At 43.2% G+C, this 24,091-nt stretch overlaps 1 protein-coding gene and 1 long non-coding RNA gene across 2 annotated transcripts in view; one reads left to right on the top strand and one right to left on the bottom strand.

The window, feature by feature from the left end:
• The first annotated feature begins 702 nt into the window (after positions 1 to 702).
• On the top strand, positions 703 to 8,181 carry LOC123039521 (ent-kaur-16-ene synthase, chloroplastic). The gene is made up of 15 exons (XM_044462657.1): positions 703 to 982; positions 1,429 to 1,462; positions 2,145 to 2,178; positions 2,347 to 2,623; positions 2,748 to 2,928; positions 3,252 to 3,469; positions 3,555 to 3,675; positions 3,747 to 3,844; positions 3,930 to 4,144; positions 4,237 to 4,349; positions 4,439 to 4,534; positions 4,610 to 4,825; positions 4,936 to 5,077; positions 5,192 to 5,437; positions 7,846 to 8,181. Exons 1-15 carry the CDS (start codon positions 703 to 705, stop codon positions 8,179 to 8,181), a joined length of 2,607 nt encoding a protein of 868 aa, XP_044318592.1.
• A 1,939-nt stretch (positions 8,182 to 10,120) lies between these two features.
• LOC123042374 (uncharacterized) overlaps positions 10,121 to 24,091 on the bottom strand; it is a 14,710-nt gene continuing 739 nt past the window's right edge. Inside the window, exons 2-4 of the long non-coding RNA XR_006418768.1 lie at positions 22,960 to 23,089; positions 10,440 to 10,553; positions 10,121 to 10,353 (exon numbers count right to left, since the gene is read on the bottom strand). This is a non-coding gene — a long non-coding RNA (uncharacterized lncRNA). The remainder of the gene's footprint in view (positions 10,354 to 10,439; positions 10,554 to 22,959; positions 23,090 to 24,091) is intronic.

Below are 24,091 nucleotides of genomic sequence, written 5' to 3'. Positions count from 1 at the left end.
TCGTTTTTTCGAAGCTGGGCTGGGGCTGCTCCCAAAAATTGCACTGCCTGCTGCTCGTTCTCCAGTAGCCAGATTCTCGGAGCGCTTCCGTTCGGCTGGCTTCTCGCGGCCTTCTCGGGAAGTTGGAAGCCAGCAGACATCCGAACGGGTCCTTAGTTCAGGATTTTCGGCAAAGCACGTTTTAAGGCGACTGCAGTGACTTCAAAAAATCTAAAAATGATATGCCGGCCTAGTCTCTTGAAGGTGTTTATAGACGGTTCCTTCTTCTGTTAGTGAGCATGCACAATGGTACCTGCATATGCACCGTAGTGCAGAGATCGGGCGTAACAAACTAACTATCTGATTCATGACCCTGGCTCCCTGCACAAAACAAAACAACTGCTACCCATATGCACGCAGTTTACTTCAAAATACCCATTGTACTAGTTGTCGGCTTATAATTTGAAAATACCCACATGCATGCAGTTTACTTAAAAATGCCGACATGCATGCAGTTTAAGACAGAACACAAAAGATGCTTGCTGAGCATTCGCACGTACCAACCCCAGCATGCATGATGCTGCCTAGCTAGCTACTTTGGGTTACTACGCAGCAAGTGTCTCTACTCTCTATAGTAACAATATACTGTATATACCAAGACGACGCATAAACCTTTTGAGCATTTGGCCACCGCTCTCCGACTTCAGCTGATCGACCCTCTAGATGGCGAGCCCGAGAGTAGCTGGGGCATCTTCCGCCGTCCCGGCACGCCGGTGGCAGGCGCGCAGTTGCCTCCCTGCTGCGTCGTCGCCGTTCCTGGCAAACTCGTTTCGCCCACACCACCACCGAAGAAACCAGCCTCTTGGCCTTGCCTCCGCCCACGCCGCCCAGCGTGATTTCACTGGAGCACACCGCCCGGAGTTCCTCTCTCGCCGCCATCATCGTCCTCCTCCCTACTCATTGTGCGTGAGGAGCACTCAGACGATGAGCCATTCCTGTTCAGGTAAGAAACTCTCTCTTGCTTGTTTCCTTTTTCTTGCTTTCTTTTTGATAGAGATGAGAGAGGAGGGCATACAGATAACTAGTCCATTCTAACAGCGGTCTGATAAGGATATATGTTTTCATTTTAAACTGTTTTACTTTATATATATGGATCTCGGTTATTTATATCAGATGTTTCTCAGCGTCGAGTTAGAGAAATGAGTGTGGTTTCTGTCATTATTTATCGATCAACCAGAGAATACTACTTCCTCTGTAAAGAAATATAAGAGTGTTTAGAGTAACAAATAACCAGTTTTTAAAAATAAAACATGAGAAGACTTACTTCAAAATGTGGAATATGGGAGTACCCTTGATTGAACCAGGCAACCAGCGGTCCAGCTCCACCCCTCATTGCTGTTGGATACCTGGATCTTCTCTAAGACATGCATGTGCACAGTTATTTGACAGATGCTGGTAATTTACGTATTTCCCCACAAAAAAGGTAATTTACGTATAAAAATAAAAAAACAATGGTCATGACATCTTAGCAACTTGTCAGTTGTCAGTATGCACAGTTCTATAATTGATGGAACTGAACTATGAGATGTGCTCGGGAGCATATGCTCTCTTGTAAAAAAAAAAGTTTCCACCAATCCATTTACAAGCTGTGATAAAAATGGCGATCTATTTACAAGCTGAGAAAAAAAATAACATCCCAAGTATTTTTACATGTGAAATATTGTTGTTCTATAGTTTACCAGTTTCTCCCATTCATACCTCCAATCAATGAATTTTCCCACAAAAATTCATTGGCACATGACTCATTATAATACTATTCCCAGTGGTTTTTCCTGAAATTTCACACTTCTCAACTCAATTTTTGAATTTTCTGAAATCAAAGAGAGCCATTGCTTCAAGGTGCCCCAAGCAAAAGAAATAGGGATCTTTGCGGGTCCACCACCCGCAGGAGTTACGCTAGGGGCGACCACATTGGCTAGAGCAAAAAAAGCAAAAAGACCACCACAATTGCAGCGTGATTAGCTGTTTGCCACCACTTTACGATTTCTGACGGAAAACCACCAGCGAAAACCCTATATTTTTTTGACCAAAAAAATAATGAACGTATAAGCTGGTAGATGTTGATGATTGACATAAATCTCCTTTCTTCAAACGGCTGAGAGGAGTTTGGTAGGACAAAATGCGAGCCTGCAAAATAAGGTATGAACATCACTGTTTCAGTTAAAAAAACTTAAAAGGAGGATTACCCCCGGACTCTGCATCTGAATGATGCATGTAGCCATATTATTAAAAAACGGTCTCAGTTAAATGTTGAGGTTTGAGGTTGCCCCCCTGATTCTACCGCGATCGATTGCTCATACTAAACAGGAGCGGGAGGCTAGAATAAAGAAGCAGCTCCAGAACCCTGAACTGTTACCATCTCCGTACGACACAGCATGGGTTGCTATGGTGCCCTTGCGGGATTATCCAAGGGCTCAACGCTTCCCACAGTGCAACGAATGGATATTGCAAAACCAACAGGATGATGGTTCTTGGGGTATCGGCGAATTTAACTTGTTACACAACAAGTCTATTCTCTCATCCACATTGGCTTGCGTTATTGCACTCAAGAAATGGAATGTTGGCCCGGAGCACATCAAGAGAGGTAGGGAAAAGGACTCGCCTGCTAGTGTTGTGTTTTTAGTGTCTTCTACTTGGTCAATTTGAAAGCTCCAGTTGAGATAAAAAGATGTGTACTGACATGACTATCTTTCTTCTTTGCGAGATAGGACTACATTTTGTTGGAAAACATTTCTCATTCTCTATGGATGAGCAGATTGCTGCTCCTATGGGCTTCAATATTACTTTTCCTGGTATGATTAACCTAGCCATTGGAATGGGTTTGGAATTTCCTGTTAGACAAACTGATGTTGATGAGATTCTTAGCGTCCGGCAGATAGAATTGAAAAGGTTCGTCAAATGACAATTTTGGCACGAATACTTTGTATATGCATACCCTTTCCATTTGTACATCTGGCTCACTCATATTAAGCTGGTAATGTGAGTGGGGAAATTTATTTGCTAATTTGTTTCTTATCTCTTCTTGTTATGAAGATCATTTTTGTATTTTGTAATTTTTCTTTTTGGTTTTTTTAGTTTTCTCTCAGAAGAACCATGATTTGAATTGGAAATTGGGTGTAATGTTACTCGTATTGTATTTTTCTTACCATTGAAATTAAATAACATTCAGCTACATGTGAGTAACATTTTGAAAAAAAATGTATTTGATACAGATTTGCTGGGGATAAATCTGATGGGAGAAAAGCATACATGGCTTATGTTGCTGAAGGGTTAGGAAACCTGGTGGACTGGAATGAAGTTATGAAGTTCCAGAGGAAGAATGGATCGTTGTTTAACTCTCCTTCCACTACTGCTGCTGCATTAATCTACCATTATGATGAAAAAGCCCTCCAATACCTAATTTTTCTCATTAGTAAATTTGGTAGTGCAGGTGGGACTGTGTACCTTTTACTGTGATGAGGAATTTGTAAGCTTTGGGTTGTTGCTGAATACCTTATTAAATTAGTCTTTTGCAGTGCCAACAGTGTTCCCAACGAATATATCTTGTCAGCTTTCAATGGTGGATTCGCTTGAGAAGATTGGAATATCTCGTCATTTTTCTAGCGAGATAAAGAGCATCCTGGATATGACATACAGGTAGTGACCATGAGTAAAGATTTGGTACGTACCTTTTGTAGCTTGTAAACTTGACTATATTCAGTTTGCAGTTTATGGTTACAGAGAGATGAGGAAATCTTGCTGGACGTAGCAACATGCGCAATGGCGTTTCGTATTTTACGGATGAATGGATATGACGTTTCCTCAGGTGTTTCCTTAGGCTGGAGTCCTCTGTGTTATTAATTAATTTATCTTTGGTCTTAAACTAACTGACAAGGTTCAATTTGACGTAGATGAGTTATCCCATGTTGCCGAAGCCTCCACTTTCTGTAATTCACTTCAAGGATATCTAGATGATACAAAATCTTTATTGGAACTATACACGGCTTCAAGAGTTAGTGTATCAGAAAATGAACTGATCCTAGATAACATAGGCTGCTGGTCAGGCGGCCTGTTATTGAAAAAATTGTGTTCTAATGGGGTTCATAGAGAGCCAATCTTTGGGGAGGTGCTTGCATGAAAAAAAATATCATTCAGAAAATTATTGATCCTAAATTTGAGGGTTCAGTTTACATTAATCATATGCTTCCATAATTTCAGGTGGAGTATGTTCTTAATTTTCCCTTTTATGCCACAATGGAACGTCTAGACCACAGGAGGAACATTGAACATTTCAATATTATGGGTTCTCAAATGCTGAAGACAGCATACTTGTAAGATTCTTATTTTCCAAAAGGAATTGTTCATCTAATCATATTAACATGAATTATATCCAGCAACTTCAAATATGTCGTTGAATCAGGCCATGTCATGTGTACCAAGACCATCTTGCTTTGGCTGTTGAAGATTTCACCTTTTCTCAGATTATTTACCAGGATGAACTCATGCATCTTGAAAGGTAATATGTCTGTTTTGCTCTCTTATCTTATTAACTTCTTTTTTTAAAACAATCTTCAAAATTTTGTTGCCACAGTTGGCTGAAAGAGAACAGGCTGGACCAGCTAGAATTTGCACGGCAGAAGCTGACATATTGCTATCTCTCTGCTTCTGCTACCATATTCCCCCCTGAACTATCTGATGCTCGGATTACATGGGCCAAAATTTCTGTACTCACAAGTATTTCTGATGACTTCTTCGATGTCGGTGGATCAAGAGAAGAGTTAGAAAACCTTGTAGCCTTAGTTGAGAAGTACAATTCCTCAATTTGATCTCTTTTTCCGCTTCGTGTTAAGTGTTGGTTTCTTGTGCACTTACTAACATATTATCTTCCCTGCTTTTATTTCCTAATGGTTGTCTTAGGTGGGACGAGCACCAAGAACTTCAGTTTTACTCTGAGAGAGTAAAAATATTATTTTGTGCTACATATACTACAGTAAATCAAATTGGAGAAATGGCTTCTGCAGTACAAGACCGTGATGTTAGGAAACACCTGATAGAACTGGTGAGTTTCATTTGTGACCCCCTAATATTGAATTGAGAGTGGTCTTCATTGTGTCGAGTATTACATGTTGAAGTTCATCCTTTTTTTAGATAATGAGTTCAATTTCATATGCAGTGGATAGATGCATTGAGGTCTATGATGACTGAAGCTGAATGGGCGAGGTGCAAATATTTGCCAACGACCGATGAGTACATGACAAATGCAAATCTCTCCTACGTATTGGGGCCTATTGTGCTCCCGTCATTGTACTTTGTTGGGCAAGAGCTTTTGGAGTCAGTTGTCAAAGATCAAGAGTACAATGAGTTATTCAGGTTAATGAGCACTAATGGCCGTCTCCTGAATGATATCCAAACCGTTGAGGTATGTGCCATTTATGACAAAAACACATGAAGATTTGTCATAGCTGCATAGAATATAAGTTACAGATTTATATTATAATAGCATATATCATTACACAAATATTTCCTTTTTCTGATGCATACAAGTAATTGGTGAGTTTAGTGGTACCACTACCATATTTAACTCTAATGGGTAATAAGTTCTCACAAAAAGAATTGGTTTTCCCGATAAAGGGCATTTCATTCAAATGTTATTCGAGTTGATACAACCACAATGAGCAAATACCTGGCTGATACAAGATGCACACAGCCAACAAATCCGACAACAGCTTAAAAGCCATAATTTACATAACTAGTTAATAAAGAGCTACCTAGGATGCAGTAGGTCCAATATTAAGACTGCACGGCCATCCATGATGGAAGAAAACCTCCCTGGTAAAAATAATAGTTGTCATCTGCTATATGTAAAACGGTGTCAACTTTTTAAATGGTCACCCTGAGAGGCTATGAAGTTAAATTCCATATTAACTGATGAAAAAAGGATATCTACACACAACTTATCTTAGTGGATTCTGATTCAAACGTTACAGATTAATCAACTGTATTTTACAGTTGTCAAGAAAACACCCCTTTCAGGTTGTAACCTAAGTTCTATTACAGATAGAACTTCAGCGGTATATATGTATTATTTTTACCCAAAAACTATATAAGGGGCCCTTATACGAAAATGCTCAATGGAGGACGAGCTACATGGTGCTCGTAATCTTGTTCGGTCATTATAACGTTGTGATGCGCGCGGTGCTGCTTTCCAGCTCAATACGCTCGCTGTTATTTGGAAATACATAGGTGCCATGGGCTGCTGTGCTTGATTTATACGTGGGCCGTGCTCTCAACTTGATGTTACAGGGACATGATGTGCCTCCTGGGCTGATTTGAGTTTCCCCTGGCGCCAGGCTCGGTGGCAGATGGGTCATTAATTAGATGGGCCCATGAGTCTGTATAGGTCGACTTTTCTTTCATTAGGCTCGCTAATCGCTATCCCCTTGCTCTGACACACTGGAAGAAAGCACTTCCGCCATGGACTTGTCTAAAAAAAAGAAACTTCCGCTATGGATGCTATGGGGTGCTTCATCGAGGAGAGCGATTCAGGGTAATCTTCTACCAGATTTCGTTTTTTGTTGGCCGGCCAGGGATGCGCTAGTGGCGTTTTTGCGATCTGACTTGTTGCCATCGCGTTCGTGTGGCCTAAATATTAGATGTGACGTGATGTTTGTTCGGTCTGGGATGCAGCTTCGTTCCTAGGTTGGACGCTGGATTTATTTTAGGGGGTGAATTGGCTGGTGTGCAGCCGGTCGATGCTGCTGCCCATTGTTGTGCTGCACGTCAGGATGTTTGGATTTCTTCAGAATCAGGCAATGGGGAAAGAGATGCAGAAGGAGATGTGCAGCCGGGGGAAACTATCGTGACTGAGGAGATCCTTCGACGCATACAATGGCCGTAGCTAAGTGGTGGCTGCTGACTCAGATGAGTTGTTCCCATGATGTGCCAATGTTCCACTGTCTCGCTCCTCGCATGAATATAATCGATCCTGCGGTGGCACTTGTGCATGCGCGGCCAGACTCGACGCATACAATGGCCGTAGCTAGGTCCGTGGTGGCTGCTTCACCTGAGATAGCACTGTGCATAAATGGGAGATACGGGAGCTTGGAAATTGGCTGCAGGTGAAATACATGAGAGGAATACGCCGCTAAGCCTGATCCCAAGAAGTACCAACGCTGGCGATAACGAGCTCCATATAGCTCGTCCTCCATAACGCCCCACTCGCCCTTATAGGAGTTTCTACTCGTGAGCTCAAATGCTCCCTCACGAACAGTAAAATTAAAAAAGAATAACCGAAGTCAAGAAAATCTGATTTTTTTGGCAACAAACACTGATGTTCCTAAATGTTCTGGGGAAAAAATCAACACTCCAAAAGACTATTTTTGAAAGTATTTTGGACATAGATTGTGTTTCTTTGGGCGGAACTTTAGGAATGTTTCTTTTTCACAAAAATATTGCACGTATGTAAACAATTTGTCGATGTTCGTTGCCCAAATTTCGGGGTTTTTTTAACTATTGATTTTGATTTTACTATTCACCACGGGTGCATTTGAGCTCGCAAGTAGATGGACACTTTCGGCCCTGATATTATATACTTTATATGAGGAAAGCAGGGAGAGGGGATAGAAATCCATAATCTACTTAGACATGAATTATGATATCTAGTCACACAAACTTTATGGAAAATTCAGCTAGGTTTTTGACTTTTTGTATCCAATTGGGGAAAAAATGTCAGCAGATAGTAATATTGATTGCTGCAATATTGTTTGAACTTTAAACTCGTAAGACTTGCTTGGAGATTGTGACAATCTTTTTGACCTACTCCTGCAGAGGGAGGATAGCCAGGGAAAAGTGAATAGTGTTTCACTACTTATTCTTCAAAGTGGTGGTTCTATGTCCACAGAAGCGGCTAAAAAGGTGATACATGAGTCTATAGCCTCGTGTCGAAGAGAGTTGCTAAGGTTGGTTCTTAGGGAAGATAGTGTTGTTCCTAGGCCATGCAAGGAGCTGTTCTGGAAGATGTGCAAGATAAATGAATTGTTTTACTCTCAAACTGATGGGTATAGCTCACCAACAGAAATGGTCGGTGCAGTGAACGCAGTTATCTATGCACCTCTCAAGCTCCAAAAAAGCAATCCATCTTCAGTTGTTAAAGTAGAGAAATAAGGATTTCCGGAAGGATCACGTACTTTCTGTGGAAAAAGGTGGTGTTGTTGAAGGAACTAATATTGCCTATTTTTAAAACGTTGTCAATGTGAAGCCTAATGATGAAGGAATATCGGTCTCTTTATTTTCCGTGATCAGTTAATAGTTGATAAGCTCTGCTATATCAGCTTACGGGCTATTTTGTCTAAACTTTCATAAACATTTCCTCTATGTTTGCCATTTCCATATGAAGCAGAGGCAGCAGTACCAAACTTTTCATATTGTAACCATGCTGTTGTAAAGATTGATTAGGGTAGGTTCAAGGTCGAAGTGTACATCATGCCTACTTTCCTTTTATGACTCGACTTGTGCCTGAGAGATCTTAACACTTATGTCTAACATCTAATCAAGACGAAACAACTGCTAGAATATAATCCTAATTCCATTATAACATTTCTAAAGAAATACAGAGGAATTATTCCCCCTCATCACAAAACATGTTCAATCACAACACGGAAGGAGCAAAGCCTAATTTTTCCCTAAATAAAAGTTGGTTTCTCAGAGACACAAGTTTGATTCCATTGGACAAAAAATCAAAAACATGGTCTAAGTTTGTACATAAAACTATAATAACAGTGAAAATCTACCAAAACAATCTGCTTCACAAACTTTTTCGGTCAAGAGCAAACAATTGTGAGCCCAATAGCAAACAATTGCTTTCAGGATGGTACAAAGCTACACCATCAGTATCACACTGTACAAATAAATTTGTGAGCTAGCTAGACATGGGCAAAGATGCAATAGCTATTCAAAAACTACAACATTGTAGTTGTCCAGAACTTTGCCAGAAACCATATTTAACATCCCTCAAATCAATGTTCTACAAGTTACACAGGATATGGAGATAGTTGAGTTACCAGGGAACTATAGAAGTTACAGATCTAGGTTGTTCCAAAGTTGAAGTTACATGGGGCCTCTACAATTTGCTAATAAGAAAAGTTCTTAGAACTGGCGATTTACAAGGGCACTCTGATTTACTGGTGATATATCTAGAGTTGCGTGGCAAACTGTAGCATGTGAGGGATCATATACTTTGTGATAGAGGCGGGGTGTCCCGATCTTTCGATGAGATGATAACTATCGATTTGGTGGAGACGACTTTGACGATCCAACTACAAACGTGCACGACGTTGCGCCTTAGCAATCGCTAAACCAACTCCGATAGGTTATTGACCACGCCGAAGCACAATCAACCTGACCACGAAGGTCTATTCCTGCAAGCAATCGAAGAACAAGCAAGAATATGATAAAGCAATCTGAATATTGCGAATATAGATGAAGTATTGATAAAGGTAGGGATCCGAAAGTGGTCTTGGTCTGGTCATTGGACACAAACGAAGTACACGAAGTTGCGTTGGCTAACTTTTAACTAAACAAATCCCAAGGAAAAAGCTACTAGATGAATCTACTTATATAGGAGGAAGGGGTGGCGGCCAAGGAGGTGGGAGAACGTCCCAAGGCATCCTAAAACCAACCCTAGGTCGTACAAGGCTCATGGGCCCAAGTGGAGGTGATGCAACACCTTTGGACTTGTTGTTTGACTCCGATTCTGCTGCAGCGTCTGATTGTTTCGTCGATATCTCAATGCTCCGGACAAATTTCAAGGTGAATCCAATTGGCCTGGAAAGAGCACAAAATCTAGATTCCAACAAAAAAAGAATCACCCAATTCCGAGTCCGTATGAAAAAGTTGTTGGCTTTTGAGTCAGGTATGTCTGTGCGGTCCAAATCTAAATCCAGAACGTGAGAGACTTGGACTCTATCTTCTCTTGGCCCAAAAGTGACGTGAGAGAACTTTTTGAATAGAACTTAAACATCTCTTTCTCCCTTATCTTCATATGTGAATTGTACAAATGTCCCATACACCTGCAATTAGACAAAACACAAAAGTGTGTGAAGTATTTTTGTTCTGGATAACATAAATAGATTATGAAATAGTTTGCACTAAAAATCACCTGACAAATATGCATGTATGCAATATTTGTGGTCGTATCCAAGGTAGTCATGTCCTCATCACTTTGGAAGTTGGATGACTAAGATACATCATCCAAGCAACAGATGGACACAACACCTCCATAAGTGCATGCCCATCGAGCATAGAAATATCATCAACATTGGCAACAACCATCCAGAACTAAAACATAATCCAATAAATCATCTATGTAAGTGAAATAACATGTTCTTCATCCATGTAAGGTAAAAAAAAGACAGGGATCATACCAGTAGCGTAGTAGCTACGGGGAATCGAACAAGAAAGGTAGATAATCAAGCCGAGGATTCTTCAAACTATCCTTGCAGGCTTTGACTACATGCCTGTGGTCCTGAGTTTCACAACTACAATCACAACATGGAGCTTTTAATAATATAATAGATGATGGAGAAACAAGATTGCAACATCCTCCCGTACGAATGTTGACAAAGAAATTAGGTGTACAAACAAACTTATATCATGAATTGAGGTCCCTATTGCATTGCATCACATGTCACCCATAGGCGCCCATAACAGTTTTAAAATTAGGAAACACAACAACTGATGAACAAAAACTAGAATTCAAGTTGCAATGACAAACAAATAATAAGTTCATGGTGTGGGAACCATGGTGCGAAACAAACACCGCTAAGGCCCACAACCAGTCTTAGTGCTTTTTAAGCCAGCTGGCAGTCCAAGGGATAAGTACATCCCTTTTTACATTTTTTTAGATGAATTTTTAGGTCATCTTCTGCACAGCTAGTCAAAACAAGAGATGATTTCACATCCTTCCTAAATACTTAGGATTCCTACAATGAAAACATTCCCATGCCTAAGTTATCTCTTTTGGAAAGAGGGCACCTCTATCTAAATAAGCTCCTTTGCAAAGAGGGAACAGAAAAATCATCAAGGGAGAGGACACTAGTGCAGAACCAGGCAATAGCACCGGTTCGTCAGGCCCTTTAGTGTCGGTTCCATAACCGGCACTAAAGTGTGGGCACTAAAGGCCCCCCCTTTAGTATCGGTTCAGCACGAACCGGTGCTAAAGGGAAACCACGTGGCACGAGCCAGCTCCAGGGGCCTGGAGCCCTTTAGTACCGGTTGGTAAGACCAACCGGTACTATAAGGTTTGGTTTTTTTTTAGTTTTATGATTTCTTTTTTATTTAATTTTGTGTTTCCATTTTAATTCTTTTTCGTTTGCTGGTATTTTACGATACTACACATTGTACACGTTATGCATAAATATATCATCAATGTATAACCAATCATGCATATATATATCATCAATGTCTCACAAACCATCATATTAATTAATTCACACATACACACATGTATAGCTATATACAATTTCTCCTACATATGCATGTTGCCTTCGGATCTGTGGCATTAGCCTAATTGGTGCCTTCGGAGCACGATGACAATTGGAAGTGGTTTTCATGGGGCGGTAGCGGGTAATAGTATTCTCCCTTCGGATTTATGACCTGGTCGAGCAAAAATCCCGCTATTTCCTCTTGAAGTGCTTCTACGCGCTCCATTTCTAGGAGCTTCGCCCGCACCTCTCTGAACCGTTAAGAAGGAGATCAATATGCATGTGTATTAGTTGTGTGACTAGATATCGATAATGGTGTAAAAATTGTGAATAGTGTTTTGACAAGCGTACCCATTCCTGTCTTTGAGATCTGCTCCTTTCGGACGCCATCATGCGAATGTTCTCGCAAACGCAGAATGCACACAGATCAGTCCCCTGCGCCTGCTTCAGGGCCTTTACGAGAATGGAATTTGATCAGATAATAATTAATCAAGCATGATAATTAAAGAGATGGCAGCTAGCTAGCTAGCTAGTACTACTTAATTACTTACCTTGGGTCTTCCCCATTTAAGCTTTTCTTTCCATTCGCCTTCCGTGACGCTGATGAACCTTGCCCAAGCCCTGCCCGCCGACAAAGAAAATGAATAAAGGGGTTATTAAATAGTTCATATCATGAAATGACGAACTAAATAGGCCGAGATATATAGTTAATAATGATTGAAATTACCTGTTGACTATCCCAAACAAGATGTTATAGTCAGTTTTTTCTTTGAGTAGTGAGTCCAGTATTTCAACTGTTCCGGCGTCAACTTTAATGATACACAAGACCCAGTGAAATCTGCATGCACACACGTTTGCATGTCTTAATTAAGCGGGCATATGTAAGCAAAAACATGTAGCTAGCTAGTAGGCAAAAACAGAGAATTTGTAGTACAAGACAGTGTGACTCACTGGAAGTTGTAAGGAAGTAGTATATCTTCATTGTATTTGAGGCGCTTCAAGAACTCTAGCATGCTGTCCTCTACGGCCTTTTGATGACGTGCATCTATTTTCCATGTGTATTCATTAACGGTGTTTGGGTCAATGAACCCAATGCCAAAGCGTCCACCTTTTCTCATTTCATACATCTTCATCCTGCATATAATACCACAGAAAAGAATATAGTGAGGATAATTACAGGTAATGATTGATCAAAAGGATCACTACAGCTAGCTTGAGACTTAAATTACAGAAAGAAATCACTTACAGACAATAGCAACTGACGATAGATTTGTCGAGTGCGTCTTGATTGTATAACTGAAACAGTTCAGAATACTCAACGGACACAGCTTTCTCATGGTAGTAATGCTCCTCCTTGACATTCACCATGAGGGACAATCGATCGGAAATCTTGGTAATGTTCATGTACCATTGATGCAATTCATACATTCTCGTTGGGAGGTTCTTGACCTTGTCTGGCTCGACCAAAGGTTGGCCCCGGACATATTTCCGTTTTATTTCATCCTCTCTAAGCACAGGCATGGGCTCGATCTCGAGGAGTTGTCCAACAGTGATTTTGAGAACTTCAGCCTGCATTATATGGTCCTCCGTTATTACCACATTGCCCACCTCAGGAACGTAAACTGTTTGCCCACAATAATATTGGGCGCGCGTACTGTCACGTGTTGTTGGCACAACAAGCGAGGGGATCGATTGCGCCGCCTGTTCTCCCAGCTGGGGAATGGTTTTCCCGCATTTTTTGACAGCTGCTTCTTGTTTGCTCGATCCCGAGCTCGCCTCCTTACGTAGACGTGCTCGATTTAACTTCCTGATGTGGCGCTCATAGTCTGTGTCAACAGGCTTGGGAGCTGGTGGTTGAGCCATACGAATGAAGTGGTCAATCGTTTCCTCAGGCACTTTCTCCCTTGGCGGCGGTGGCGGTTTCGGTGCAAAATGGGCTTCCACCTCGGACTTCGATATGGCTGCGATTTCCTCCTCGGACCTGTCATAAGCCCTCTGCGGAAGAGGCGTGAGGCTTGGACCATATTTATATCGCTTGCCTCCGCCTGTACTTCCTGTACTACCTCGACTCGTACCGCTACGCACCATAGCTGCGGGGTGTCTCTTCTGCGATTGCTGAGGCGGCGGAGACGGCTGACGGGGCTGAGTTGGACGAGGAGGAGTGGCCGCCTGAAGCTGTGCCGGACTTGGAGGAGGAGTGGCCTGAGGTTGTGCCGGACTTGGAGGAGGAGTGGACGTCTGACGCTGTGGCGGACTTGGAGGAGGAGGAGTGGCCTGACACTTTGCCGGACTTGGAGGAGGAGTGGCCTGACACTTTGCCGGACTTGGTGGACTTGCAGGAGCGGGAGACTGCTGACTCGGTGGCGGACTTCGACGAGGAGTCGGCTGACGCGGTGTCGGTGGCCTTCGAAAGATGATGCAATCCTTTTTCCATAGGATGATACGATGGTTGGCGTCTCCGAGAAAGCGCTCGTCGTCACCTCCAGGAATGTCAAGCTCTAGCTCCGAATATGGGTCCACCACCTCATCAACCAAGACACGAGCATAGCCCGCTGGAATCGGGTTGCAATGGAAGGTTGCCTCGGGGGGATTTGTAAAAGCAACGGCGTCCGCCACCTTCATGGATATGTTCTTCATTTTGACGTGTAGCTCGCAGCTAGTGTTCTCCGTGATGTCATCCACGGGGTATCTACCCAGCATTGCGTCGTCCGGGGCGGAACCCACGCTGCTTCTCGGCATGGATGGGGCGGTGCTATCCAATGCTGGATCATTCGCTAGCTGCTGCAGCTGCTGAGACCCCCTTTGCTGGGTAAGTGAGTCGATCTGCTCCTGCTGCCGCTGGAATTTGACTACCAATTCCGCTTGACTTGCTTCTAGGCCTTGAAGGCGTTCATAGTCCCGCTTCCTCTGCTCCTCCTCCATCTTCCTCTTCTTCTCCTCCGCAATCTTCTTTCTCGCACGGGTTCTGTAGTCGGTGTTCCAGTCTGAAAACCCCTCATACCACGGAATAGCGCCCTTGCCTCGTGTTCTTCCCGGGTGTTCAGGATTTCCCAGGGCACGCGTAAGCTCGTCGTTCTCTCTGTTGGGCTGGAACACCCCCGATCGTGCCTCTTCTATTGCAACAAGTATCGCATCGTCGGCTCCCTTCAGACTTGCCCTCGTCGAAACATTGCCTGTCTTCGGGTCCAACTCCCCCCCATGCGCATAGAACCAAGTCCTGACCCTGGGGGGCCAGCTCTTAGTAACCGGAGTGGCACCTGCATCCTCCATCTCTTTCTCAGACTTATCCCACTTAGGCATTGCCACCGCATAGCCACCTGGCCCCAGCTTATGGAACTTATCCTTTTTTTCGGCATTCTTCTTGTTTATTCTCGACCGTTCCTTAGCTAATTCCGAATCCTTGAATTTCACGAAATCGTCCCAATGAGCACGTTGGTTCTCTAGTGTTCCCTCGAATACTGGAGTCTTCCTTCCTCCCTTGACGTACTTGTCCCATTCACGATTCTTGTGGTTCTTGAATGCAACCGCCATCTTCCTAAGAGCAGCGTCCTTGACTTTCTGCACATCTGCTTCTGTGAAATGATCTGGTAGGGTGAAATGTTCCATGAGAGTATCCCAAAGCAGATCTTTTTGATTCTTGTCGACAAAAGTAACATCTGGACGTGGAGCAGCGTCCTCTTTGCCTTTTTGTCTTTTGTCTTTTGCTGGCTCTCTCCATTCTTGAAGGGAGATCGGGAGTTGGTCCTTCACAAGAACTCCGCACTGACGAACGAACTTGTCCGCAATCTTCTTAGGCGCTAATGGTTCGCCATTAGGTCTGACTGCCTCGATATTGTACTTTACGCCCTCCTTCAACTTTTTGTTCGGGCCTCGTTTCGTCCTTTTGCCTGAAGATTTGCTCGATCCGGATGGCTGAAAGAACAAAGATCGATTCGTTAATATATCTTCAAGTCATTTAAAACATGTGATGATCACCAGATACCTGCTTATATAAATATATATACCTCGCCGGTCTTTGTTGTTTCAGGATCAACATGTTCTTCGTCATCGTCATAATCGTAGTTCATGACTTCATCAATTCGGTCGTCGCGATCGAATATCATATCACCCTCTCCGGTGTTGTTTAGAAATTCGGAGCCGTCATAATCTTCTTCATTCTGATCATCATCTGGCCCGCGTATCATATCGAACATGGTCTGTTCTCCCTCTCTGTCGGTATTGTCTGCCATAGCTTTTATTTAACTAATTCAAAAGAAATATAAAACAATTTAGTATTCAAATTACATCGTCTCGAATAATAGATATAATCTCGAATACTTCGTCTAGAATAATAGATATAATCTCGAATACATCGTCTCGAATAATATATAATATTGAATAGTACATCACTGGCTAGCTAATTAAAGATCGAATACTACAGAAGAATCTAGGACACTCGCGGTTCCTGCGGCGCGGGCGGTGGACACCCAAAGAGAAGGAACCCTCACAGGATCATAGCTGAAGTGAGATCCCCGAAGATACTGCCAGGTATTGGAGAACCTGCCGCCCTCTAACGCAACCATGTAGCGATGGACGTGCTCGTCCTCCTCCCTGACACGGCGACGTACCACCTCCGGCGGGGCCGGGTCCCTCCGCACCGAAACTGGCCCACGCGAACGCCACCAAACGAGATCAGGGTCGACGACGGGACCCGGGGCCGGGTTCCTCATCAAGCGGCGCGCCCCTCCAGGCAGCACCTCCCAGTGCCAGCCCGGCGGAGCCCAGTCCCGGACATGGGTCGGCTGGACGTCGTCGCGGACGGGTCGACGGCGAGGATGCGGGCCGGGCATCGTCGAGAACAAATACTAGCTATATGCCCGCAAAAAGTAATATTTTTTTAATGATTGGATTTTGATAACTAAAATTTCTAACATTTCTACTATTTCAAAAATCTATATACTATTTCATACTAATTAAGCATCTAACACTAAAAACAGAAAACACAACTTCTATACATCCATTAAAAAACTGAAAAACAACATTATATAAAAAAATTCCATACTAATTAAACACTAATTATATACTAATAATAATAATCTAAATTATATACTAATTAAACATAAAAAATTTCCATACTAATTAAACACTAATTTCCATATAAAAAATTTTGATAACTAAAACAATAATAATCTAAATAATCTAAACTAATTAAACATACAAAATACGTATATACTAATATATACATGCATTAATTCATACATGTGTGTGTGTGTGTGTTCCATATAAATTTTTTTGATAACTAAAACAATATTTTTGATAACTAAAACAATAATAATCTAAATAATCTAAATTATATACTAATTCATGCTTGTGTGTGTGTGTGTTTTGATAACTAAAACAATAATAATCTAAATAATCTAAATTTTATACTAATTCATGCTTGTGTGTGTGTGTGTGTGCTCGGGGCCGGGAGGGGCGGCGCCCATGGTGGCCGCCGGGGCGAGGGAGAGAGGTTAGAGGGGGAGAGCTCACAGCGGGGCGACGGCGACGGCGAGGCGACGACGGCGACGGGGACGGGGGCGGCGACGGGGATGGGGGCGGCGACGGAGACGAGGGCGGCGACGGGGACGGGGGTGGGCCCGGGGCGGCGACAGGGACGGGGGCGGCGATGGGGACGGGGGCGGCGACGGGGACGGGGGCGGCGACGGCGACGGAGACGACGGAAACAGAGGAAGAATGAAAATTTCGTAAGTCGAGTATATATAGAAGGCACCTTTAGTACCGGTTGGAGCCACCAACCGGTACTAAAGGCCTGTTTTGGCCAGGCCAAGCGGCGGGAAGCGACCCCCTTTAGTACCGGGTGGTGGCACAAACCGGTACTAAAGGACCCCCCTTTAGTACCGGTTTGTGCCACGACCCGGTACTAAAGGGGTCGCGCTGCCACCCCAAAGTTTAGTCCCACCTCGCCGGGCGAAGGGCAGCCGCACTGGTTTATAAACCCAGCCACGGCTACCACTTCGAACTCCTCTATATAGCTAGCAGGCTTGTGGGCCTAAACTCTGCGCGCTGCCCTGTGAGTCTGCTGGGCCTTTAAGGCCTGTAATTACACACCTGTGGCCTATCAGGCCCACAGGGCAGCGCCCCAATTTTTTTTATAGTTTTTTTCTTTTCTGCTTTATTTTCTTCTATTTATTTTTGCGTAGTTTTTGTATAGTTTTTTCTTTTCTGTTATATTTATTTTCTTCTATTTATTTGTGAGTAGTTTTTCATCTAGTTTGCCAAAATTCAACATTTTCAGAGTTCATTTTGTAGTGATTTTCAATTTCACGGTCATTTTGTAAACGATTGAAAAATAGCAAATATAATTTTTTTCTTTTCTGCTTTATTTTTTCTTCTATTTATTTCTGAGTAGTTTTTTCTTTTCTGCTATATTTATTTTCTTCTATTTATTTTTGAGTAGTTTTTTATATAGTTTTTTCTTTTCAGCTATAGTTTTTCTTTCTTTTCTGCTATTTTTTCTGTTAGTGCCCGTAGTTTTCAAATTTGAATAGTTTAAATTTTGAATTATTTGAAATTAGTGTGAATTTGTTTGCACATAAAATTTCTTCGCGTTTCAAATGCCAAAACACATAACTACCCTAACTATTACAGAGATTCCCCTCTCGGTGCGAAACACAGAAGAAAGTGATGATAGCTAGTGAAGCCGATCACATCCCAGATCTTTGGGTGTGAAACTTTTTCTTCGCGTGTGTCCCTTTGCGCCGTAACCATGGAAAATCTTCATCATTTAACGGGATGCTCGGGTCAATATTCACTGTGAATGGAGCAATTTCATCAAACTTTTCATAATCTTCTGACTTGTCTGTCTTGTCATCCACTCCCACGATGTTTCTCTTCCCAGAAAGAACTATGTGCCGCTTTGGCTCATCGTACGATGCATTCGCTTCCTTATCTTTTCTTTTTCTTGGCTTGGTAGACATGTCCTTCACATAGAAAACCTGTGCCACATCATTGGCTAGGACGAATGGTTCGTCTGCATACGCAAGATTGTTGAGATCCACTGTTGTCATTCCGTACTGCGGGTCTTCCGTTACCCCGCCTCGTGTCATATTGACCCATTTGCACCGAAACAAAGGGACCTTTAAACCACGTCGATAGTCAAGTTCCCATATGTCCTGTATATAACCATAATATGTTTCCTTTCCCGTCTTGGTTTCTGCATCAAAGCGGACACCACTGTTTTGGTTGGTGCTCTTCTTATCTTGGGCGATCGTGTAAAATGTATTACCATTTATCTCGTACCCTTTGAAAGTCATTATATTCGAAGATGGTAACTGGGACAGCAAGTACAGGTCATCTTCAATAGAGGTGTCATGCATGGTACGTGTCTGCAACCAGCTGGCGAAACTCCTGGTTTTTTCACGTGTAATTCAGTCATCAGACCGCTCCGGGTGTTTGGAGCGTAGCAAATTCTTGTGTTCATCCATATACGGAGCCACCAAGGCGGAATTCTGTAGAACTGTGTAGTGTGCTTCAGTGAGAGAATGTCCATTCATACATATTATTTGTTCCCCTCCTAGCGTGCCTTTTCCATCCAGTCTGCCCTTATGCCGCGATTCAGGAACACAAATCGGCTTAAGGTCAGGAATAAAGTCAATACAAAACTCAATGACCTCCTCACTTTGATGGCCCTTGGAGATGCTTCCTTCTGGCCTAGCACGGTTATGAACATATTTCTTTAAGACTCCCATGAACCTCTCAAAGGGGAACATATTGTCTAGAAATACAGGACCCAAAACGTTAATCTCTTCGCATAGGTGAACTAGGACGTGCTTCGTGATGTTGAAGAAGGATGGTGGGAACACCAACTCGAAACTGACAAGACATTGCACCAAATTATTCTGTAACCTTGGTATGATTTCTGGATCGATTACCTTCTGAGAGATTGCATTGAGAAATGCACATAGCTTCACAATGGCTAATCGAACGTTTTCCGGTAGAAGCCCCCTCAATGCAACCGGAAGCAGTTGCGTCATAATCACGTGGCAGTCATGAGACTTTAGGTTCTGAAACTTTTTCTCTGCCATGTTTATTATTCCCTTTATATTCGATGAGATGTCAGACGGTACCTTAATACTGAGCAGGCATTCAAAGAAGATTTCCTTCTCTTCTTTGGTAAGAGCGTAGCTTGCATGACCCTGATGTATGCCGTCTTCTCCGTGCATACGTTGCTGGTCCTCCCGTGCCTCAGGTGTATCTTTTGTCTTCCCATACACGCCCAAGAAGCCAAGCAGGGTCACGCAAAGATTCTTCGTCACGTGCATCACGTCGATTGCGGAGCGGACCTCTAGGTCTTTCCAATATGGCAGGTCCCAAAATATAGATTTCTTCTTCCACATGGGTGCGCGTCCGTCAGCGTCCTTTGGAACAGGTTGTCCGCCAGGACCCTTTCCAAATATCACCTTCAAATCCTTGACCATATCATGTACATCAGCACCAGTACAGTGGCGAGGCTTCGTCTGGTGATCCGCCTCACCTTTGAAATGCTTGCCTTTCTTTCTTACGGGATGCCTGCTCGGAAGAAATCAACGATGTCCCAGGTACACATTCTTCTTACAACTATTCAAATATATACTGTCAGTATCATCCAAACTGTGCGTGCATCCGCAATATCTCTTGTTTGTCTGTCCTGAAAGGTTACTGAGAGCAGGCCAATCATTGATGATCACGAACAGCAACGCCTTTAGGTCAAATTCTTCCCCCATGTGCTCATCCCACGCACGTATACCTGTTCCATTCCACAGTTGTAAGAGTTCTTCAACTAATGGCCTTAGGTACACATCAATGTCGTTGCCGGGTTGCTTAGGGCCTTGGATGAGCACTGGCATCATAATGAACTTCCGCTTCATGCATAACCAAGGAGGAAGGTTATACAAACATAGAGTCACAGGTCAGGTGCTATGGTTTCTGCTCTGCTCCCCAAAAGGATTAATGCCATCTGCGCTTAGACCAAACCATACGCTCCTTGCGTCATCTGCAAACTCCTTCCCGTACTTTCTTTCGATTTTTCTCCACTACGACCTGTCAGCGGGTACTCTCAACTTTCCGTCTTTCTTACGGTCTTCTCTGTGCCATCGCATCGCCTTGGCATGCTCTTTGTTTTGGAACAAACGTTTCAACCGTGGTATTATAGGAGAATACCACATCACCTTGGCAGGAATTTTCTACCTGGGGCGCTCGCCCTCGACATCACCATGCTCATCGCGGCTGATCTTATAGCGCAATGCACCACATACCGGGCAAGCGTTCAAATCCTCGTACTCACCGCGGTAGAGGATGCAATCATTAGGGCATGCATGTATCTTCTGCACCTCTAACCCTAGAGGGCAGACAGCCTTCTTTGCTTCGTACATACTCTCGGGCAATTTGTTGTCCTTTGAAAGCATATCCTTTATCATTACCAGCAACTTTCCAAATCCCTTGTCAGATACACCATTCTCTGCCTTCCATTGCAGCAATTCCAGTGTGGTGCCCAGCTTTTTCTTATCACCTACGCAATTCGGGTACAACAATTTTTTGTGATCCTCTAACATGCGCTGCAACTTCTTCTTCTCCAAATCACTTGCGCAGTTTCTCTTTGCATCGGCAATGGCCCGACCTAGATCATCAACGGGCTCATCTGATGCCTCTTCTTCAGCTTCTTCCCGCATTGCCGGCTCAGCTTCTTCCCGCATTACCGGCTCAGCTTCTTCCCCCATTGTTGTATCATCGTATTCAGGGAACCCATGGCCAGGATAGCTATCGTCGTCCTCTTCTTCTTCATTGTCTTCCATCATAACCCCTCTTTCTCCGTGCTTGGTCCAAACATTATAGTGGTGCATGAAACCAGACTCAAACAGGTGGACGTGAATGGTTCTTGACGTAGAGTAATTGCGACCATTCTTACAGCCAGCACATCGACAAGGCATAAAACCATCCGCCCGCTTGTTTGCCTCAGCTGCATGCAGAAAAGTATGCACGCCCTCAACGAACTGGAGAGAGCATCGGTCATCGTACATCCATTGCCGGCTCATCTTCATTACACAACACCGAATAGACCAAATTAATACAAGTTCATACATAAAGTTCATACAACACTTAAATGCAACAAACAAATAACTCTCTAGCTAAAGCATTTAAATGCAACAACAAATGCGATTAAGATCGCAACTAAGGTAACAATTGATCCAACAGCATAATGATACCAAGCCTCACTATCGATGGCATATTTTCTAATCTTTCTAATCTTCAAGCGCATTTTCTCCATCTTGATCTTGTGATCATCGACGACATCGGCAACATGCAACTCCAATTCCATCTTCTCCCCCTCAATTCTTTTCAATTTTACTTTCAAGTACTCGTTTTCTCTTTCAACTAAATTTAACCTCTCGACAATAGGGTCGGTTGGAATTTCCGGTTCACATACCTCCTAGATAAAAATATCTATGTCAACTTGATGGGCATAATTTGTCATAAACACGAAATGCAACAAATAGTTTTAAAAGAGAATATACCACATCCGAATCATAACAAGGACGAGGGCCAACGGGGACGGATATCAAAACCATGGCACTATGTATAACAAACAACATACGGTAAGATAATTATTATATGAGTAACTATATATCCAAATCACACAAACATCATTTTTTTATATAAAATTTCATGAACAAGAGGCTCACCACAAGGTGGTGCCGGCGACGGGACGGTGCGGGCGATCTACGATGGTTACGACGGAGATTTAGAAGGCACTAAGTAAACCACACCTACATATGCAAACTAAGTGTTATTTTGACCTCAAATTGCATATAAATCAAATACTACCAGATATAATTCCTCCCAAATTACTAAAACCCACAATTAATCACTATATAAACCAATGCAAGAGCTAATCTAGCAATGAGAAATGAAAGGACAAAGTTGCTAACCTTGGTGATCATTTGAATGGATGAGGGCCTGCAAATCTTGACAAATTTGGGGCAAATTTTGTGATGAACTCGAGAGGAAGAAGGGAAGAACAAAAGAGAGGGAGAGGGGAAAGGGGGAAGAACAAAGTGCGGGTGGACGAAGGATTTATATAGGACGACCTTTAGTACCAGTTCGCCAGGAACCGGTACTAAAGGTGCTGGAAGGGCCCCACTCTGACAACATCCTGCCACCACTCTCATTAGTACCGGTTCGTGGCACGAACCGGTGCTAAAGGTTTGCCACGAACCGGTACTAAAGAGCTCCTCCCGGCTAGCCGTTGGAACCGGCACTAATGGACACATTAGTGCCGGTTCTGTTACAAACCGGGACTAATGTGTCTCACATTTGACCCTTTTTCTGCTAGTGGGAACATTTCAATTCTACTTTATCTTAGAAAATTCCAAGAAGTATACGTACTATTTTGACTCCGCAACAGAGAGGATCAATCAAGCATATATAATATGGCGGTACAGACCTTCGAATACTTTGGCAGTTGGCACGACATCCCTCAAGGGATATCTTTGGGAGAAGCAGTGAGTTTACTTGGACAAACTCTGTGCAGAACCGATAGCAACTCATATCAAAGCATTAGGCAATGCCTCTTCCTGCCAAAGCACGCACAGGTTAGTCAACTGAAGAAAATGCAAAATACGAAGACATGGTTAATAGAGAGCCGGTGACACAAAGCCTCTGATCTAATGTTGAGGAGTTTTAATGTCAGGTACAACAAGTTGTTATTTGAGGATGAGAAAGACAACAGAATGATGTTGAGTAAGGAACTCTTTAACTGGGCATTAAAGCAAAGAAGTGCTGAGGTTTGCATACATCCATCTCAGAATTATTGTTGTCATGCTATTTTTTGTCCGTTTCCAATCCAACTTGATGCGATATAGTTTTCCAGAAAACCTCGTGCATGTTGTTCCTCAACAAATTCGACATATTCGATAGGAAAGCACAAGAGGGTAACAAGTACCTTCCGAACCTATATATATCGCAAGTTTTGTGTCAACGTTTGACTTTTGGATGATCTAATAACCAAATATAGCTCAGGTAACACATGCATGCCATCCCAAGTATGAGATGACTGGTCTTTAACAGCACCTAAGTGCATTTTGAGGGTTGGCCTGTGTCACCTTTCAAAAAAAAACAACTTCTTCCATAAAACAAATTCAGGAAACTGCATGCCCTGCTACATGCCGTCATAGCCTTTAATAACAGAAATAGTTATGTAGTGATCACTCACACTAAAATTCCTTTTAAAGTTTAATAACAGAAAATCTAGCCAAAAAAAGAAGATAAATATTTCTTTATGGCAGTATTCCGGAGGCATAGTTCCTCCTTATTGCTCCTGCAGCGCGGCTGGCTCCTCCCCACCGCTGGGCCGTCCCACCGGGCATACCCCTCCTCCCCCCTACCGCCGCCGCACTGCCGTCCCACCGGGCATACCCCTCCTCCACCCTACCGCCGCCACCCTGCCATCCCACCGGGCATACCCCTCCTCCCCCCTACCGCCGCCGCCCTGCCGTCCCACCGGGCATACCCCTCCTCCCCCCCTACCCCCGCCCCCCACTTTCCTGCCGGGCATAGTTCCCCCTTTCATCCACCCA

Source organism: Triticum aestivum, chromosome 2B (genome assembly GCF_018294505.1).
Source record: "Triticum aestivum cultivar Chinese Spring chromosome 2B, IWGSC CS RefSeq v2.1, whole genome shotgun sequence".
Lineage (NCBI taxonomy): Eukaryota > Viridiplantae > Streptophyta > Magnoliopsida > Poales > Poaceae > Triticum > Triticum aestivum.
The sequence above is the reverse complement of the archived record's forward strand: the minus strand, read 5'-3'. Positions and strand labels throughout refer to the sequence as shown.

Bases quoted from the DNA above. Each gene is read 5' to 3' on its own strand.
- LOC123039521 (XM_044462657.1), top strand. From the start codon at position 703: ATGGCGAGCCCGAGAGTAGCTGGGGCATCTTCCGCCGTCCCGGCACGC. The intron at 3,845-3,929 runs GTGTTTCCTTAG...AATTTGACGTAG, and splicing joins TGGATATGACGTTTCCTCAG to ATGAGTTATCCCATGTTGCC. The intron at 4,535-4,609 runs GTAATATGTCTG...TTGTTGCCACAG, and splicing joins GAACTCATGCATCTTGAAAG to TTGGCTGAAAGAGAACAGGC.